We start from the raw sequence: 16926 nt of genomic DNA on the forward strand, positions 1-16926 counted from the left end.
CATGCATAAACGTGTAACAATATCCAACATATCATAGATATTCCAAATTACATGCATATATGTATTTATATAAATATACATGTATAGGTAGGATACAAACAAGCCCCTCCTACCTTCCCTGTGGGTAAGGTGCAGCCCAATTATTGAGGTACATACTCGTCATGAGGACTTACAGTACAATACATAAATGACACAAACTCCTATGGTAGAACAGCCATCAATGGGCAGGGAGAGTCCATTTTTCCATATTCAGCCAATTCTAGTTGCGAACAATCCAGATTGTTCAAAAGCTTTCAATTGAGCAGCAAACCCATAATTTTGTACAATTCAAAGATACTCAAGGCAAAGATAGGCAACCATCTCTTGATATCTTGCCTCATCCCACACCCGCACAAGTGCACATATACAAAAAAAAAAAACCATTTTGTCACTCCCATCTCATAACCACAATCAAAATTCAACTTCAGCTCATACTAACATAACAATTAAAAATATATATATATATATATATTGTTTTCCAGATATCACCAAAATTGAGGCAAGTAAATCCCAATCAGTGACACAATCAGAAAATTTCATAAGATAAAGATTGAGCAAACCAGAATAAACAGAGCAGCATCGTATAACTTTAAAATAAGCAACAATCACAGGAAGGTTATCTAAACACGTAATCCAATAGAATTAATTTTAAAAATACTAAGAAATCAACAATACAACGGACTGATTTCTTTTCAAATTGTTTTTTCTTTTTCTTTTTTTCTTCAATTGAACATCACTTTTTTTCTTGCTGGCACATTTTTAGCTTCTAAAAAAGTTACATATGATCTATTTGACTGCGAACATTGCGATTAAGAGGAGAGAAAATATGTATACATATATTATATAGCACTAACTTGAGAATCATGCTGATTATATCCACTAAATTGGGGAGCAAATCGAGCAAGTTTTCCCTTAAATGCACGAGGTGCAATTGGCACCCGCCCAGAGGACCAGAGTTTCCTCAATAAGTCACCAAATGCAACTGCAAGCTCACCCTGCACAACTACAACAAATATTAGATACCTTATGCAAAAGGTTTCATAATTCAAGCTTTCGCGTGATATATTAAGAACGTCAACTTACATGCATTCCTAAAGGATTTTGCTTGTTGATCTCATCACTGTAATCTTGCAAGAAGTACTCAACAAGGGGTGGTGTATGGACTAAACATTGAATGGCACTATTCATAAAACAAGTATTTCCCAAATTCTGCAATCCTGCCAAACCTCCCCTATCTCCTCTAGCTATAGGCTTTAAAAATCCGTCCTCCAAATCTGAAATTGGTGAACTAAAAGTACTTCCCTGAATAAAATTGGAACTGTAACCAGTTGAATAACCGTTGGATGATGTTGGGCCCCCAGCAATTGTTGTAGATGATCTCAACGGTTCTATTGGAACCAAGGCTAACTCATTTCCAGTTGAATCCATGCCAAATCTAGAGGGCTTAAATCCATCAACTTCCGCCTCGAGAAGAATCTGCAAAAACAAAACAAAAATTCATCAGAAAATAGACTACATAGCTACCAAAGTCAAAAATAATTGAAATCACAAAATTGGAGATGTATGTAAAAATTAGGAAAAGGAAAAACAAATAAAAAGAAGAACAGAGAAGAAAAAAAAATAAAAAAAAAAAAACGGTAAACTCGGATACTTGTGAGAAGTAACTGTGTCCATGTCAGACTACGACACTTCTCATACACTTCCAGATATGGGCCCAACACATCTTGACCGTATCCATAATTTTAACAATAAAATTCTTAAGTATGGACACATGACTTACACCTCTCTCTTGGAAACATTTGACTGATGAACCATGAACGTTGGATAAGACCTTTTACCATGGAGAAAGATAAAACTAAAATTGTAAGAAACAATAGAGTGAATATTTTTATAAAACATATATAAAGTTTGACCACACTTCAAAAGTAAAAGATATGTGCTCATGAGAGTATGAAGAGTCAAAATTTATGATTTCTAAATCATATAATTATAATCATCCATGTCATATAGAATATTTATATACATGTATACCTATATAACATGTCATAACAAGGAGACAGCGTATATCTATGTACATGTATACCTCATATACAAAATATTTATTTGTCATATAATATAATACAAAAATATATAATTTATGGCAGTGTCCAACCCAAGTCTGTCTCGGATTTTTTAAGATTTTTCCTTGTCAACGTGTTCATATTGTGTTGCGTCCAATTCCCCTCTTCATATCCACGCTTACTAGGCAGTGAAAATAAAGCATAGAACATACACCTAATCAAAACTATGAAAGTGAAGTATATTACCGACAAGATGACTTGAAAATTGACCAATGTATTTAAGTTCTACCATAGTTAAAACCACATACTTTTTCATCTGATAACAAAAAAAGCAACCCTATCATGAGCTAGTCAACAACATAGGTCTCATGAAGAGAAAATGATTATTTTTAAGTAAGGAAATTCGGATGGAGCAAGTGGTGGGATTTGGTGGAAACAAAATATGAAAAAAATATATATACTCTTTGTTAGGTCAATAGGAATATTGTTGACAAAAATTGCTTATAATTTTAAGATTTGGTTAAATTAGGTAGTTGAATTACCTCTGGCCAAGGACATATCGAAGAATTCAGAGCTTCAACAAGGGAGAAAAAGGAAATTTTAACTCTCAAAACTATGCACTCACCTCTATTTGATTAAATAAGTTGAGTTTTTAAATTTCATGTTTTAATCTTCAAAGTTATTTTTTACAAGGCATTAAACCGTTATTGAATATCAGAAATCAGAATCCTATTAGAATTAGGATTAGAAATAGAATATCGAGTATGATCAATCAAAGGACCAACTGAAACTCGCTGGACTAGGTTCGATCAATCAATTGAAAGTTGCGAAACAGCAGTTTCCAGATCTAATTTGAACTCTTTTAATACTAATCTTTTTCAGCCTCCAACATCTGTATAAAGACCATATGCTTTCAGAAAACCTAAGCAAGCACATAGAGCATATGTTGAGTATAAAACATTTATGTGAGGCAATTTGAAGTACATCCTTGCAATTCAATTAGTGGATCTTTATTTCATTATCATATTGAGAATAAGCATTCATGTGTTAAAATGTATCAATCCTAGAGCTTCAAGTATTTAAACACCATAACCAATTCCACACAAAAACAAACAATCGAACGTGACTAGTCATGGAGATCAAAGCACGGGTTGAAAGCAGATCACGTGAACATCAGATTTGTTGACTGACGATGACAAGAGCTCCGGTGGAATGTCTAGCGTAAAAGTTTAGGTCAGAGGTAACTACGGAATTCTTGGGTTAGAGTCTCATTAAACTAGTGTGCAATACCTATCTCCTAAAAGTGAACTTGATCTGCCTTGACGAGATCTCGTGGCTTTTTCCCTATTGTTCCGCGTAAAAATCAGTGTTCATGAGTGGATGTTTTCAAGTTTAATACTTCGGAACTCTTCCAATTAATTAGAATTTAGTTGGTTGCTTTAGTTGGAATTTAAAATTTGGCTAAAGTTTGTTACTTAGTTTTTGCAAGACCCATCCAAACTTCAACCACCAGTAGGTCTAATTGTGTATAACGTACTCCTATGTATCATAGCCTTGGGCAACAAAATATTCTTCAGTTTCTTCCCTATATTGGTATCAAAGCATAGCAATTGTGAATTTCTCACTTGAAGCGCATTGATAGTTCAAAAAAAAAAAAAAAAAAAAATTAAGTGATACTTTTTAATTTTATCTTATTTTATTTCCTAATTTTCTCTTTACGAGAGGAAGGGAGGTGTGAGAGGGGATTGGCATGTCCCCTACCAGTCAGTCTACAGAGTAAGATAAAATCATGTGTGCGATCACATATGTGAATAGATGAGATACATAAAAGCTTCCCTCCTTTCATAGGCTTTAAAGGCGCACCTAGGCTTCAAAAAGCCCAGGCTTGTCAAGGCACAGTCAAAGTGGCTCAACCCACTACAGGACAGATCTCTTCAGTCAGACTTCCGTGAAGCCTTAAGTACGAACTTTTTCGCAGGCTCCGGGCTACAGAAAAATTAATAATAATAATAAGGTGTCTCTTTAATTTTTTAATAATTTAATTATGTCATATTCTTTCTTCCTTTTTTAATGACTGAATTTCCATAATATACATCACATTATGGTCAAATTTACAGATCATGTAATTTGCTCTTATTCTATAATTGAAGGAGATCTTGAGTTAATTGTGTCGTGTTCGATTCTGAATTTTTATGATAACAAATATATGTTTCCAATATATATGATAATTGATTTTTATTGTTGCACATTTTTAATGTTATCTGATTCAGTTCATGCATGTGCTTATTTAATGAATGTTGATTAGTTGTGCTGCTTATGATTTTAAGAATTCATAATTTTTGTGTCCTCATATTTATTGTTCATTTTTGTCACACGCCTTACATCAATCAAGCTTCTGCCCTTCTTAGTGCCTTCCGCCTAGGCTGAAGGAGACCTTAATGCTTTAGTGTGTCTTGAGCCTTTAATAATTATGCCTCCTTTGGAAAACAAACACAGCGCTTGAAATTCATTTTTGTCATGCTTAGCTCAATAATGCTAAGACACACTTACACAGCCTTTTATATTATTTCATCTATTTATTTATACATTAGAATGATGACAATTAACAAGAAAAATCAAAGAAAGTGAAAGTTTGAAAGCCTATGAGCCTGCTTGGTTTGTAAAACTGCTTTTTGAGTGACAAAAAACTAGGAAAACTGGTTTTATATTTGCTTGGATCTGTTTTGAATAACAGTTGTAAAAAAACTGTCACAATCTCTTGGGTGCAAACAATTCCTTAGGGGAGGGGAGGTGTGAGTAGCAATTAGGAAAAAGGATATAAAATAAAATAAAATAAGAGTGAAGCTTTTTAGAGAACTACAAAATGAAGTTCTCTGAGTTTTTGGGTTACAATTTCTCAAACTGTGAAAACAAGGAAAACTTATTGCCACTTTGGTTTAAAACCCTCGCTTATAATCTCCTCTCTCTCTCTCTCTCTCTTTCTATCTCTCTCTCTACAGCAAAGCTCCAGTAATTTAAGTCATCTCTTGTTGTCAATTGAATTCTGTATCAAGGTGAATCCGGAGAGATTTCACAAAACCTCCAGTGATGGTTAGCTCTCTTCCGTCCGATTGATCAATTGGTTATTTTTGTGGTCGACAATTGATTATTTATTGCACCACCCTTCAGTGACGCAGAGGAGGATGATGACTTCAATGATTATTTTTACTTCTTCAGCATTGAGGTTCAGAGTGAGGAAGAAACTAGGGCTACGGTACTCCCAATTTGGGTTTTCCTCAATTGCTTAGCTTTGTTTGTTTTTGGTTGTGATGGAGAACGAGTTGTGATTTGCATGCATGAACAACACATGATTTGACTTTACTCTTGGAAAAGGGGCAAAGAAAAGAAAGATGAAATAAGGAATTTAATATAATTATAGTTAATTTTTATTTGTTTTCATTATTTTGATAATGTTTAATTTTAGGGACATTTTAGTACTACTTTATTTTTGGGTTTGTTTATGTTTTGCCTATATAAAGGCGGCTTCTATGTAAGTTAACAAGTCAGTTTTGGAGTACTGAATTATTATCTGTATCTCTTTCTCCCTCTTTGTTCTTGCTTTTCTCAATCCCTCAGTCTCTCTAGCCTATCTCTTTCAATCATCTTCTCATCCCCTTCGTCTATTTTCTCACCTTGGTCAAGCCTCATCTCATCTTCTCATTCTCATCCCCTTCTTTCTTTTCGCTACTAAATAAAAGTTATAACAAGCGTACCCGTCCTGCACCAACTTGGTATCAAAGCAAAAAGATCCAAGTTTAGCAAAAGATTCAAACAACAATAATCAAATCACCAAATCCAAAACCCATCACCTATACGGTTTGTTCAAAACCTAGACAAAATACCCTGAACAAATACACTGCCCAAAACCTATACAACCACTGTCATCACAGTCTAACATCATCAACCCAATGTCGGCAACCAATCACAAAACCCTAAATCCTAGTCATAACCCAAACAAACCCCAATATTGTTCAACTATTGAAACCATTGCTTCTATACTGGTTCATTGTCTCTCCCTAATCTAATCAATTGAACCTCACTGAATCTACTCACCAAAACAACTTTGCACTATCCTGCCATAACCACCGCTACCTCAGCCTCACCGATACCCCAGTTGAAAATCATCATCGGACTCTTCATCACCATAGTTGAGATTGAACCCAAATAAAAAACCACCTGTTGATTTGCCTCTGCAGAATCACGAAGTCACCTCGTCACTGTCGTTGTGCTTTGTCGCTGTGGGTCAGCACTACACCAACATCTTTCCGGTCTCACTCTAGACCAACCGCAAAATGCTGAACATGGAAAGGCGGAATTATCAAAGGGGGCAAACCAAGACAATCTCTGGTGTACATACTGTAAAATGTCGCGACATACCAGGGATCGTTGCTGGAAATTACACGGGAAAACACCCATATCCAGCCGAGAATGGGGAAACAAAGGAGGACAGCAGCAGTGACAACAAGGACAAGCCTATATGACCTCACAGGTGGGTCAGGACCAGACAAAAGAATATGGAAGATTCAACAGTGAAGAAATAGAGAAGTTAAGAAACCTGCTGGGAACCTTGAGAAACCATCTTCTGGTGCTTGTTCTTTAGCCTCTCAGGTGAGTCTTTATTCTCCCTTGGATTAAATGTTTCTGATAAATTGTTTGTGGATTCATGGACCATAGACTCGGGAACCACAGACCACATGACACATGCCTCAAACCAATTCAGCACTTCTACCCCATGTCCTAGCAATAGGAAAATCACTGTTGCTGATGGAACCACAACCACAGTTGTTGGTGTAGGAGATATCCATATAACCCCTAGTCTTGTTCTTAAAAATGTTCTACATGTTCCTAAATTGTCCGCTAACCTTGTGTCCATTCAAAAGCTTACTAGAGACTTACATTGTCATGTTACGTTTTATCCCTCTTACTGTGAATTTCAGGACCAAGATTCGGGGAGGAGGATTGGATGTGCCAAGGAAAAGGAAGGACTCTAGTACCTTGAGACACTGAGCTTTCCGAGTATGATCAAGCTCTTCTTCCAATAAAGATGTCATATGGTTGCATCATTTTCGTCTCAGACATCCTTCTTTTGCAATTCTAAAAATCATGTTTGCTTCTTTGTTTAAGGGATTAAATATTGGAACATGTCATTGTGATATTTGTGAGTATGCAAAACACACTCATGTAGCTTTTCCCATTAGCAACAAAAGAAGTTCCTCCCCTTTCTATTTAATTCACAGTGATATATGGGGACCCTCCACAGTCCCAAATATTTCTAGTTCACGATGGTTTGTGTCCTTTATTGATGATTGCACTAGAGTCTCTTGGATATTTTTACTTAAAAACAAATCGGATGTGAGTAATATCTTTCTCAATTTCCATACAATGATCCGCAATCAATTTGGTACCAAAATAAAGAGGTTTAGGTCTGATAATGCGAGGGATTACTTCAATCAAGTCTTGTCATCCTTCTTTCAAAAGGAAGGAATTATTCATGATCATCTTGCATTAATACTCCACAACAAAACGGAGTAGCCAAAAGGAAAAACGATCATCTCCTAAACACTACTAGAGCACTCTTGTTTCATCAAAATGTACCAAAACACTATTGGGGGGAAGCAGTACTTATATCTGCCTACATCATAAACAAACTTCCTTCACAGGTTTTAGGGTCAAGAAGTCCAATGGAAGCCCTTTCTAAATTCTACCCCAACCATAGCGCCACAAACAACCCTACCCCGAGGATATTTGGGTGCACTTCATTTGTTCATGTCCATAGCAACAACCGGGGCAAATTAGATCCTAGAGCCATTAAGTGTGTGTTTGTAGGATACTCGACCACACAAAAGGGTTACAAATGTTTTCTTCCTCCTACCAGAAAACTCTATATCTCAGCTGATGTCACATTTGCGAAAGGGAAACCATATTTTACTGAACCTTATCTTCAGGGAGAGTCGTCTATCATGGAAAACAAAAGATTTTTTCCAGCTCGCTTTACCGTCTTCGTCTCGTTCACCATCTCTCTTACCTGTATCAAACACTCAATCCAACTCGGTACCTGAGCCTGAATCTGCCGTTTTATCACATGTGTCTCCTGTGAAGGATAATATGACTCTTGATCACGTACGGTATGGGAAAGGGAAGGTGTACTCGAGGAAGCAAGGTCTAGCTCCTGATCCGGTGCAAGCCCAGACTCCTGAGAATGAGGTAACGGTATCTGAACCTACTCCACTTATAGAACACTAGCTCCCTGGACCTCAAATAACTGACCAAGATTTGCCCATAGCCATTAGGAAAGGAACTCGAGAGTGTACCAAACGACCATTATACCCTCTATCTCATTATGTATCCTTCAAGAAATTCTCACCAGCCCATAGAGTTTTCTCACGAGTCTAAATGAAATCTCTATTCCAAACACTTTATTTGAGGCATTATCAAATGAAGAATGGAGGAAAGCAATGAGAGTTGAGATGGACGCATTGAAAAAAAATGGGACGTGGGAGGTAGTTGATCTACCAAAAGGTAAAGAAGGCAGTAGGGTGTAAGTGGGTTTTTACCTTAAAGTATAAGACTGATGGATCGTTAGAGTGCTACAAAGCAAGGTTAGTTGCTAAGGGATACACTCAGACATATGGAGTTGATTACCAAGAGACCTTCGCTCCAGTTGCAAAAATGAACACTGTGAGGATCTTGTTGTCATTAGCAGCCAATTTTAATTAGGAATTACAGTAGTACGATGTGAAGAACGCCTTTCTACATGGTGACCTAGAAGAAGAAATCTATATGAGCATCTCGCCAGGATTTGGAGGAGTTGAAGGGAACAAGGTATGCAAATTAAGGAAGGCCTTATACAGTTTAAAACAATCGCCCCGTGCCTGGTTTGGGAGATTTACTAAGGTGATGTTAGCTACAGGATAAAAGCAGAGTCAGGGAGATCACACTCTTTTCATCGAACACTCGGTTTCAGGGAAAGTCACGGCCTTGATAGTCTATGTGGACGACATAATTATGACTTGAAATGATGAGAAGGAGAAGCAAGCCTTGAAACAATGTTTGATCAAAGAATTCGAGATTAAAGATTTGGGGATTTTGAAGTATTTTCTAGGGATTGAAGTGGCTCATTCTAGACAAGGTATCTTCATCTCGCAACGAAAGTATGTCACCGATCTTCTTAAGGAAACAGGAATGCTCGCAAGCAAACCAATTGCAACACCTATAGAGCCGAACCATAGACTTGGAGAGGCTATTGGAGATCAAGCATTAGATAGAGAGATGTACCAGAGATTAGTTGGAAAACTCATATATCTTGCCCACATCTAGTCGGGCATAGCATATTCTGTTAGCGTCATCAGCCAATTCATGCATGACCCCAAGGAGATTCATCTTCAAGCTGCCTACCGTGTGCTTCATTACTTGAAAGCTAATCCTGGGAAGGGGATAATGTTCAAGAGAAACTCTGAGCTTGTCCTTAAAGCCTACACAGATGCAGATTACGTAGGGTCCCCTATAGATCGGAGGTCTACTTCAGGTTATTGTACATTCCTTGGAGGCAATTTGGTAACATGGCGAAGCAAAAAGCAAAATGTTGTAGCCCAGTTAAGTGCAGAAGCCGAGTCTAGAGCAATGGCACAAGATGTCTGTGAGTTGTTATGGCTAAAGATTATACTGGAAGACTTGAAGATTAAATGAAGTGGACCAATGAGACTCTACTGTGACAATAAATCAGCAATCAACATTGCACATAATCCAGTGCAACACGACCGAACTAAGCACATCGAGATAGACAAGTCATTTTATCAAGGAAAAACTAGAAAGCGGATTAATTTGCACACCATACATTCCCACTGGAGGTCAAATGGCAAATGTTCTTACAAAGGGGCTCAACCGTGTTATCTTCCAAGAAATTATTTCTAAGCTAAGAATGGTTGACACCTATTCACCAGCTTGAGGGGTAGTGTGGAAAAATAAGAGTTAGTCTCCGTGATTAGTGATAGGTTAGCACTAGAATCGTGTAAATAATTGTTCCCTAGAGTTTAGGGATTTGATTGATAGAGAATTAGGGATTCCCGATAATAGGGTTTCCAAATTTAGTTAGTTGCTGATTTTTCTCTCTGTAATTTCTTATATATAGCCCAACAAAGGCTCTGGTAAAAACACACAGATTCAATATAATTGAATTCATTTCTCCACGATTATACTTATGCCTCCATATTCTTGCTTATTTGAATTTCTTGATTCCCTTGTTCAGTTTGTCCATGATTTCATGCCGATATGCAATGAAAAATTGTTTTGAGTAATAAAAATTATAAATTTACTGCATATGCTCATCCTAGGAATCAAAAATTTATTGAAGGAGAATATGTTCTAATTGATGTAGACCCACAACTTTTTTCTAATAATGCATATTTGTTTTACTTTCCATCAAATAATAGTAATAGTCCAATTTTTCTTGTAGAGTATTTGAAGCCTAACACAAGTATGTTGAGCTTCCTGTGTTGTTAGCTTATTGTCACGATCCGATTCCTAATGACGCCATGAGCATAGAAGACACGCATGCTGGTTGGCTAAGAACATTCATTGACTGGGAATGGTTCCAGGGAAGGGGCGTGCAGGACCACAGGATGGTACCTCTTCAGAGTTCAGGCAGGTCGACTCGGTTCAGTTCGAGGTGCTTGTCGCTGGTCGTGGACTTGACTATGAAGAAGGGAGTTGGTCATCCCTGCACAAACTGGTCGGGAGCTGGAGCCGTTCCCCTGACAAGGCCATGGCAGGCCGAAACCAGTCAGCATGTATCCTTGGGAAGGCAAGTCGTGGTGGCTGACCAGGGCGCTTGCGCGAGATGAAGCAACGCCTTGGTGCCGCACGGGCCGTGCCGCTGCGCCAAATCTCTAGGCCCGTGACATTATGTTCCTACAAGTGGAGTTATATTTTTCTTCAATACCAGCACTTGTTCTGCCATCATGTCAGCCACGGCAAATGGATCGGTCAAGGATGTTCTTGACATATGGGAGTGCAATCCAGTTTTAGATGTCACAAGGAATACATATGAGTTTTTGTGTTGACCCAGACTATATAGAGCAATACTGCAAGCTTTACTCTCCGGAGGAGAGTTTTTCTCAGCCAGAGAGAATTAATGGAGAATTGAGTTGAGTTGCGTTTCGCATGCATGAACAACACATGAATTGACTTTACTCTTGAAGAAGGGGCAAAGAAAATAAAGATGAAATTAGGGATTTGATATAATTAGAATTAATTTATTTGTTTTCATTATTTTGGTAATGTTTTAATTTTAGGAATATTATAGTACTTTATTATTTTAAGGTTTCTTAGGGTTGGTTTATGTTTTGCTTAAATGAAGACTACTATGTAACTAAACAGGTTAGTTTTGGAGTATTGAATAATTATCGTGAGTTTGTGAACTCTCTGTATCTTTTTCTCCCTCTTTGTTCTTGCTATTCTCAATCCCTCAGTCTCTCTAGCCTATCTCATTCAATCCATCTTCTTCTCCCCTCCTTCTAGCCTCACCTCATCTTCTCATTCTCATCCAATTCTTTTTTCTGGTTTTAAATCAACATTACAACAAGCTTATCTATCCTGCATCACGTGGCCGGATTCGTCTTACTTTTTTTCTGTTCAGATATGTATGTGATTGCCATTGTTTTCTCCAGTGTATGTGTAACTTAATGTATGTGTTTTAGCTAATTTTGAGTCTTGTAGGAGAAAGCTGTAGTTTTATTGATCACTGAGATGGAACAAATTGTGCATGATCTCTCTATCCAGTAGTGAATTTTTTCCGAATACGCTATTGCAGTAGTGAATCTTTTTCGAATTTGCACAAAAGCCCAAAAATGCACCAATACGCTACTTTTTACAATATAATTCAATAAAAATGGGTTCCTAGTGACTTTTTGATGGAGAACCGGGCCTGGCCCGAGAGCTTGAAAACCACATGGCCCACACCTACTATTGGAGACGTGGGAAAGAAAGATAAAATTAGGGATTTTTGTCTATTTATTATTATTATGGGATATTTCAATAATTTAGGGTTTTATTTATGGTAATAGGTTGATTAGGGTTTTTTTTCGATGCCTATTTATATGTTGGTTTAGACATTGTGAAAGTCAGTTTTTAATGATTATTATTGATATTGAATTTGAGATTATCTGTGATTTCTTCTCCCTTCTGATTTCTTTCCCTCTATTCTTATTCCCTTTCTCTCTCAATCTCTTTCTTATTCTACTTGAATTCTGATTTCAAATCGCCCCTACCTGCTGCTGCATCAATTGGTATCAGAACCACTGCTGCTTCACCATCACCAAAACCATACAAACCCTAGTTGTCATCTTCCTCGATCTTCGTTCACACTGATTTGTCAACGTGTGCCCAGATCTTTGCAATTGTTCACCGAAATTTCAGCATCCTCTTATCGATTCTGGAAAATCAACTTTGGATTATTGCAATCTGCGCGACTGATTTTGGAAAGTCGACTTTGGGTTATTGCAATCTTTGCATTCCATATTGTCACCAAAATTTTAGCGCTACTGATTTTGGAAAGTCAACTTTGGATTATCCCGTCTCGTTTGGAAAGTTTATATTTGGGTTTGGAAAGGATATATTTTGTTTCCTTATATACCAGATTTGACCAAACTCAAATTTAAAATAGTCAGATCCAGCCCTTTTAAGGAAGTTGCAGATTGAGTTTTCAGGCCCAAGCTTAGCCCACTTCAGAAGATCAGACCAAACTTCAAAGCCACAACAGAATAGTTCAGCCTGTTCAGTAGTAGAATGACACACAAAAAAAAAAATATATATATATATATATATATATATATACAGAATTCCTACTTCAGTTCGAGCAGCTATTTTGGGGTAATCTTCAACACTCGGAGCATTCAATTGGGATCTATATTCTACTTCGGTAAAGGTACATGTACTGCAACTAAAAAAAAAAATTGTTATTAGTACTTTTATCCATTCGATTAGTTTAGAAATTGCAAAAGGTCCTAATTGAACAATTTAAATTTTGAACCCCTTTAAATTGCCTCGGTTGCACATTTAATTAATATATATATATATATATATATATATCTTTTCATTGTTTCCACTTTATTTTTACCTAGGAAGCACGGACACTCCAAAATGGGCGAAGAATCCGTGTCCGACACGTGTCGGACATGGACACGCGTCGGACACGCCCCGACACGTGTCGGACACGCCAAAAAACATGTCTGGAATTTTTTTATTTTCTTTAATTTTCGGACACAGCTCGGACACGGCACGGACACGGCTCGGACAGACTTTTCTGGAATTTTTTTTTTTTTTTTTTTTAAATTTTTAATGCTGATATGTTAATTTTTTTTTTTTTTTTTAATTTTTAATGCTGATATGTTATATTTTTTGTTTTGTACTACCCTAAAGATGCTGATATATATATATACTAACCTAAAGATGCCACAATTCGCCGTGTCCGTGTCCTAAAGATGCTGATATATATATATACTAGCATATCAGTGATATATATATATATTCCAACTTAAACATATCAGTGTTTTTTTTTTAAAATTATTAATGCTGATATATATATATATATATATATATATATATATATATATATACTATTCGCCGTGTCCGTGTCCTAATTTTTTTGGATTTGCCGTGTCGCCGTGTCCGTGTCGTGTCGTATCCGTGTCCGTGCTTCTTAGATTTTTACACCTAAACCAGTGCATGACTTCTAGCATAATTAATTTCATTTGCATTCAGATTTCTTAGTTGTGCATTGTTCTAGTTTATAATTTAGTTTACTTAATTCAATTTGAGTTCTATGTTGGCATTATCCTCAACCATTCGTATGTCATACCTTTCCACCATGACCATCAGCAACCTTCTTTAACTTTGTCCATTTACCTAATCCTCTTAACAATGTCAGAGGAGAACATCGTTTTATGTCCCCAATGGCTTTGTTCTAAGCCAAGCAAGGTTAAGATTGTTGAGTCCAAACAAAGCTTCCCATCACACGGAAATAGAATTAACTGGTGTGAAAATGAAAGGGAAACAAAAACAACACTGAAAATAAATTTGGAACAACTTCTTCTGAAAATTGGAAATAGGCTTTTTCAACCTCCATCCTCCATCAGTGAGCTCCTTTGGTTGCTTAACAAAACTGATCACTTGCTTTGCAAAGTACACCAGGACCCATGTGCTTCAATGCAAGCTGCACTCCCTCCAATAATGAAAGCTTTAATTGCTAAAGAATTTTTAAAGCATTCAAATGGTGATATTAGAGTTGCAGTAGCCTCATGCCTTAGTGAGTTAACAAGGATTAGAGCCCCAGATTTTCCCTATAATGATGATCAAATGGTAGAAATATTCCAGGTGATTGTATCATCTTTTGAAAATCTATCTGATACATCTAGACCATCGTATGGTAAAAGGGTCAAAATTCTCAACACATCTGCAAACGCCAAGTCATGTTTGATAATGCTAGATTTGGAATGTGAAGAGTTAATTGTTCAGATGTTTTGGTACTTTTTAAAGGAAATAAGGGATCATCATTTAGATACATGGAACAAATTATGACTCTTCTATTGGAGGAAAGCGACCATATCTCAGTAGAGCCACTTCGTCCTCTTCTAGCTAGTGTTAGAAAGGAAAATCAGACTATTTCACCAGAATCTTACAAGTTAGGAGAAAAAGTTTTGAACAATTGTGCTACAATTCTTAAGTCTTGTCTTTCAAAAGCTCTACAATCCATGGCCCTCTTGTCAATTGATTTTGCTGAGATAGTCGCTTATGTTTGTCAAGATGAATCTGAAAAAGAGAATTTTGAATATAGTCACATCTCTCCAGTGTTGGCAAAAGAAGAAAAAGTGACTAATGATGTTCCCCATGTCACATATGAGGAGGTGTTGGATTCTACACCACCTAAATTTGTTAATGAAATTAAAAATGGGACAATTGAGGAACCTCCAACTAAATTGCCACACATGAATGTTGAGCAACACACCATTGCCTTAGCCCCAAGATCATATTCATTTGATGTCCTAAATGACCATACACATCCTAGGGAAGATGTTGAACTGAATGAAACAGATGATAAATTTGCACAAAATGAGATCACTCAAGATTGCATTGAAGAGATTGGTAAACTTCACAAGTCATTCACTGCCATTGTGTCAAACAAGGATGTCAAGTACAACAGTAATTTTGGGAAGACACTTTGGATATTCTTAGGAACAAATTTGAAGTTTCTTTTTGCATCTTGTCCTTTGAATGATAGAAAAATTGAGGTTGTGAATCAAGGTCTAGGAAAGTTGGTTAGTTTTATTACTAGCATGCGTCTAGACACTTGGAACTTGTTTTTACCTATCATGGAGTATGTTTATACAAGTTTGACTAATCAAAGTACTGGAAGTTGTTCTTTTGAGATTATCTACCATTCTTTACTATGCCAGTCCATTGATTATAATCCTTCGCCTCCATGTATGTATTCACTTGAGTTTCTTGATTCCTTTATTCAGCTTGTTCATGATTTTCATACCGATATGCGACAAGAAATTGTCTTAAGTAAAAAGAATTATGAACTCGTTGCATATGCTCATCATAGGAATCATGAATTTAATGAAGATGATTATGCTATAATTTGTGCACTACCTCAACCTTGTCATAAAAACTCCTTCCAGATAAAACATGCCAAAATTGATAGACTTTGCCACATCATTCAAAAATCAGGACCTAATGCGTATTTCTTTGACTGGTCTTTGGATACGAGTACTAGTTCAATTTTTTATGTGGAGTATCTGTTACCTAACCGAGGCACCTTTGAGCCTCCTATTTGGTTGGCATGTGTTCCTACAGGCAGTGTTCCATCTTTCTCAGCATCAGCACCGGCACTTCCGTCGTCTCAGCTGCAGTATATGGATTGGATTGATCGTATTTGGGACGTCCACAATTACCTTCTAGCTTCAGATTTTATTTGGATTGTAACAAAACAACTTTATTATATTGACTCTTACTTTTTGAAGATATACATTTGCATTTACTCTCTGGAGGAGAGTTCTTCTCAACCGAGAGAGAATGATGGAGAACCGGGCCTGGCCCGAGAGCTTGGAAACCACATAGCCCACACCTACTATTGGAGATGTGGGAAAGAAAGAAAGAAAGATAAAATTAGGGATTTTTGTTTATTTATTATTATTATGGGATATTTCAGCAATTTAGGGTTTTATTTATGGTAATAGGTTGATTAGGGTTTTTCTTCGATGCCTATTTATATGTTGGTTTAGACATTGTGAAAGTCAGCTTTTTATGATTATTATTGATATTGAATTTGAAATTATCTGTGATTTCTTCTCCCTCTGAATTCTTCTCTCTTCTGATTTCTTTCCCTCTATTCTTATTCCCTTTCTCTCTCAATCTCTTTCTTATTCTACATGAATTCTGATTTCAAATCACCCCTACCCGCTGCTGCATCACTTTTACTAACTCTTAAAAATCATTTAACACAAGTAGTGCAATATTTATAGATTCTAAGTCGTCATCTTTATTTAAAAGGCTCAGTAAATATGATTTTACTAAATTAATGAATAATAGATTTAAGCATTAAATTAATGAAAATTCATACCTTGTATAACATTTGAGAAGAGAACATAAAAAAATAAAAATAAAATAAGGCTGAAAATAATAATAAATTAGAAAAAATATAATACAAGTCAAAAGTACCAAGAAAATTGTATTTATTGTATAACAACATAACATGTGTATAATTTATTATCATATTGATTATTATATCTGT

The 16926-nt window shown here is 36.4% G+C and overlaps 1 protein-coding gene across 1 annotated transcript in view; it reads right to left on the bottom strand.

Moving 5' to 3' along the window:
• The window catches only part of LOC132282977 (ubiquitin carboxyl-terminal hydrolase 9-like), a 59580-nt gene that overhangs the window by 7099 nt on the left and 35555 nt on the right, over positions 1-16926 (bottom strand). The window contains exons 7-8 of the mRNA XM_059784829.1: positions 1123-1515; positions 894-1034 (exon numbers count right to left, since the gene is read on the bottom strand). Coding sequence (XP_059640812.1) covers positions 894-1034; positions 1123-1515 — 534 coding nt within the window. The remainder of the gene's footprint in view (positions 1-893; positions 1035-1122; positions 1516-16926) is intronic.

Source organism: Cornus florida, unplaced genomic scaffold (assembly GCF_030987335.1).
Source record: "Cornus florida cultivar Cherokee Brave unplaced genomic scaffold, ASM3098733v1 CherokeeBrave_3.0.0_Hap2_Chr11, whole genome shotgun sequence".
Lineage (NCBI taxonomy): Eukaryota > Viridiplantae > Streptophyta > Magnoliopsida > Cornales > Cornaceae > Cornus > Cornus florida.